At 40.3% G+C, this 4,244-nt stretch overlaps 1 protein-coding gene across 1 annotated transcript; it reads right to left on the bottom strand.

Annotated features, from left to right (window-relative positions):
• Positions 1-767: 767 nt before the first annotated feature.
• LOC103720433 (WRKY transcription factor 72A) lies at positions 768-3,998 on the bottom strand. The gene is made up of 4 exons (XM_026809297.2): positions 3,873-3,998; positions 3,121-3,624; positions 2,442-2,555; positions 768-1,726 (listed from the first exon to the last, which is right to left on the bottom strand). The coding sequence occupies exons 1-4, from the start codon at positions 3,930-3,932 to the stop codon at positions 1,079-1,081; spliced, it is 1,326 nt and encodes a 441-aa protein (XP_026665098.2). The 5' UTR covers positions 3,933-3,998; the 3' UTR covers positions 768-1,078.
• Between the last annotated feature and the right edge of the window lie 246 nt (positions 3,999-4,244).

Raw genomic sequence — 4,244 nt, forward strand, 5'->3', positions numbered from 1 at the left:
GGAGGGTATTCATGCAAAAAAATTCTCACTTTATTTTAGTGGCATGGGCAACTTTCTCCACACAGTGGGGGCACACTTATCTTGATTTAATCCATAAGAAATCTAACCGTCATACTGTTTATGACTATAGGTCAATCTCCTTGTGTAAAGTAGTTTACAAATTTTCAACAAAGATTTTGGGTGATGGATTCAATTCCCTTGTGCTCTTTGCAATGATGGGATATCCGCTCTCTTTTATTTAATCCTTCGTGGATTCTGTTTTGCCGTTCATTTCTGAGCGCGAAGGAATTGTTGGTAACAAGGATGGAATTTCTGCTGTATCTCTACTTGGACTCCGTTGCTCTTTTTGGCTGCATTTGGCAATGATGGATTTAGAAATTCTTACCCTGTGCCAATGTGCCATGATGATCCTTTAATCCTGGCTGATGAGCTTAATGCAGCCCTATCATGCATGGGATGTTACATACACTGATATTTTCTCTCCCTTAATTTAGAGGTTTCTATTTTCACTTCTATGGTTACTGTCTTTTTCATACACAAATCCTGTTTTATAGACTCCTTTACTCCTTTTCTTTTTTATCCTTTTTTTTACACTGATGTAAATACTTTCTGTTAATAAATTGGGTGTCCTATGGAGCTCGTAATATCTCCTTAGACTCCTTTCCATCCAAAAAAAAAAAAGAACAAAACTAGTGAAAGCATTGAGTCCCCAGCTTCAGCTGGTCCCAAGGATATAAGGTTCAAGCACTCCAGTAACATGTATACATGATTATTAAATGTTATCCGTTCTTCGGTTTAACTCTTCTCTTTCTCCATCATATTTTAACTCATAAATTCAAGAGTCTGGATCCTTTCCGGTTCAAACTTGATGTTTTGGAAACTATATACAACACTGTACCCAAAAAAACACTATGTATTACCGAACAACCAATATGCCTTGCAAAAGTTTCAGATTTTCCTTGGAAGAAAATCATAGACTAAAATACTCCAAATTAAAAAAAAAAAAAAAAAAAAATCTTCAGCTAGTGCGATCCCTAGTATATCTCCCCTGGCGATGCAGAAGCACTCTTGAGTAAACTCAAGACTCTTGGGCTCCCCGGGATCCGACATGCGATGAAATGGCAGCTGCCAATGACGATCGAAACCTCGGGTCCGATACGATCGCTTTAGCGATCGTGTCCGTCAGGAAATGCTGGCCACCAGGAGTTGGGCTGGTAGCCCTGCGCAAATAGGATTGGAAGAAAGAGTCTGGAGTTTGCCTCCCAAGGTTTAGAGATCCAGTGTGGCTCTTGTTGCATGGCTGAGCTCCATAGCTTGAGGACCCATCACCCCAAGATGCTGGCACAGTGTTGGAAGCTGATGACGAGGAGTTCAGACTCGTCGAGGAATAACTTGAGCTGTCGATGATGTTTGAAGAGAAGTTGACATGGGGAGTCGATGATGGTGCAGTGAGGTCTATTGTGATGGTGGGGTGGTAAGGGGAGGAATAATGGATTGATGGGTTTGGTGGGTGCAAGCTAAAGCCGTGGAGGTTGGCAGTACTGGTGGTGGTAGAGGAGACTGGGGATCCGAAGGCTGGACCAGAAGTGGATGAACCAGAGATCGCCATGGATGCAGCGGCCAAGGTAGTAGAAGCCATGGCAGCGGCTGACATCGGAAGAGGATGGTTGTGTTCTCCTTCGTAGGTGGTAATCAATATGGACGTGTCTTCAGCACACCTCTGCACCTGAAATGAAACAATGCCGAAAAAAACATGACAAAATTTTTCTTATTAGAAGACTAATTTGTTATTTTATTTTTGCCACCATATATATTTCTTCTGCAAAACAGATGAGAAGACGACGCTGAATGATCTCTTTTATAATTACGTACGTAGTAAGCAAAGCATAAAACTAAATCACATCATTATGATGATTTAGGTAAGAATCTGGATCACGGAATGTTGAATATATTGTTTGTTGAAGGCGTGCACGAAACCAGCCGTGTCCCAAGGCGGACGATGATGTCAAGATCGAGATAGCAGTTTGCTGTTTACTATTTCCTCGGTAAACAGTCAAAATCAGATGCTTGTTTTTTGTTTGGTTCAATCCTTTCAACTTCAATATTAAATGAAACTGTGCATTGTTTAAGTGCATTGTTGAATCATAACTGATGCAAGATGCTTGACTGAGTCTAGGTTTGTTGATTAAAGCTTTCATTCCATCAATACAAATATCTTTATAATTAAGATCGAAAATAACAATTTAAAAGGTAATGAGACTTCTGCAGGAAACGTAATAATCATCTGACATTTGCAAAATGATTGTTATTAGTAATCATCAAGCAGTTATATATATCTAGCCACAATCAAATCAAAGTTTCGTCCGAAGACTACTTTAGAGAAAAAAATTGGCTGAATCCAACCCAAGAAACCGACCAAACTATAAAGGAAGAGATGATACCTGCTTCTTTACCGGGCATGCTGGTGCAACAGTGCAACGGTAGTATGCTCGTGGGCATGGGTTGCCTTTTGCGGTCTTCTGCCCATATTTCCTCCATTGGCATCCATCATTCATCTGGAGATAGATGTATATATCAATCAGTAATCCAAAATTAATAAGAATTCGATGATAAAGAGGATTTAATTTATAGAAAAAGCATGAGCATTTCCCATCGATGAAAATGATATGATGCAAACACTACATCTATGCATGCATATATACAAAATATGTGTAACAACTCAGGACCTCATATAAAAAAGCTAGCCGAAAGGTATTTTTTGGGTTCCTTGATCCCGTACAAGTACCCAAAATCTTTTCGGCGAATAACCGGTATGGGATTAAACACACGTCTGCACGGATCCTCACAGACTCCTTCTGTTCAAGCCCTGACGTCCTCCTTTAGCCAGTGTCCATTAGTCCACATAGGCTACGAGCCGAGTTCGCTCTAATACCATTTGTAACAACTCAGAACCTCACCAAAAAAGGCTAGTCGAAAAACATTATTTGGGTTTCTTGATCTTGTATAAGTACCTAAGGTGAATAACTGATGTGGGACTAAATATACGCCTGCACGGGCCATTACAATACGCATGCATGCAGATCAAGTGCAACGTTGGGAACATAAGGGAGTTATACGTACTGTAGGGGCATGGCATCTTGCACGCACAGAAACCCTCGCTCTCTTAACAGGGGGTTGTGGTAACACTACATCTTCACCATTTCTTGAACTCTCTATCGTCTTATTCGGTGGCCATGGCTCCCCAGTATCTTCTTCCTGGGGCTCCTCGAAGCTGCCGTCCGGGTTCAAATTGGACGGAGGCTCACTTCGGCTGCTGCTAGAACCGTCAATTTTATAGTGTAATCCAAGGGTGAGGCCTTCATTTGTTTTTCTTTTTTCCTCTTCTTTTCTGCTTCTACCTGCGCTTGCTCCAAGGCTGAGTGAGACAAGTTCAGGTTCTTCAACATCTTCAAGTGTGCTAGAAGTCTCGGCTGGTTTCTTTGGATGTTCTTTTTGAACAATGTCAAGGAAGTGCATTTGGAGGGATTGGTAATCCTTCGCCATTTGCGCTAAGAATGCCTTCAGCCTTTCATTCTCTTCTCTTGCCTCGCCCATTTCTGCATTAATGGATTCGAGCTGGTTGTCCTATAAAGCCACAATGGGAGATGAGAATGAGCAATTTTCCATCCATATATATATATATACCTCGTTTGCGAGCCCATACACTACAATTGGATGACACTAGTACAGAGGAATAAAGTTAAGCAGAAAAATTATATATTAAGCCAGGTCAAGAATATGGGAATAAAAAACTTGAAGAAGGTTTATTCTGCAACATTTTTTTCTATTTCTATTGGCCTTTCCTGTTGAGGTATCTGGAAATGTATGCTCACCTGACTGTTTGTATTTGAGTTGTCGTGCTTGCAAGAAGATGGTCTCGGGCTCATGTCCATGAATGATCTTTTACTTCTAATCACGGTGGAGACCTGAATTCAGTTGAGACTGTCTTGACTCTTTTCTTTTTCATAATTCAAGAAATAATTCTTGTTTTCCATGTAACATGTGCACCATAAATTAACGCTAACTATGCTAGAGGGATCCGTGTTAATTGTAAATGTGAACTAAACCAATATGAATGCACAATTTGAGTTTCTCAATTTAAGCCTAATATGTACATAACGCAGTTTCTTATGTATTACGCTATAAGCAATTCAAGCATGAATAATTAGCTAGGTTCGATCTATTTGTTTAGCTAAGAACCCATA

The sequence above is a fragment of the Phoenix dactylifera genome, chromosome 11, assembly GCF_009389715.1.
Source record: "Phoenix dactylifera cultivar Barhee BC4 chromosome 11, palm_55x_up_171113_PBpolish2nd_filt_p, whole genome shotgun sequence".
In the NCBI taxonomy this organism is placed as follows: Eukaryota; Viridiplantae; Streptophyta; class Magnoliopsida; order Arecales; family Arecaceae; genus Phoenix; species Phoenix dactylifera.

Bases quoted from the DNA above. Each gene is read 5' to 3' on its own strand.
- LOC103720433 (XM_026809297.2), bottom strand. From the start codon at position 3,932: ATGGACATGAGCCCGAGACCATCTTCTTGCAAGCACGACAACTCAAAT. The intron at 3,625-3,872 runs GTGAGCATACAT...GTGGCTTTATAG, and splicing joins ACTCAAATACAAACAGTCAG to GACAACCAGCTCGAATCCAT. The intron at 2,556-3,120 runs GTACGTATAACT...ATCTATCTCCAG, and splicing joins CAAGATGCCATGCCCCTACA to ATGAATGATGGATGCCAATG.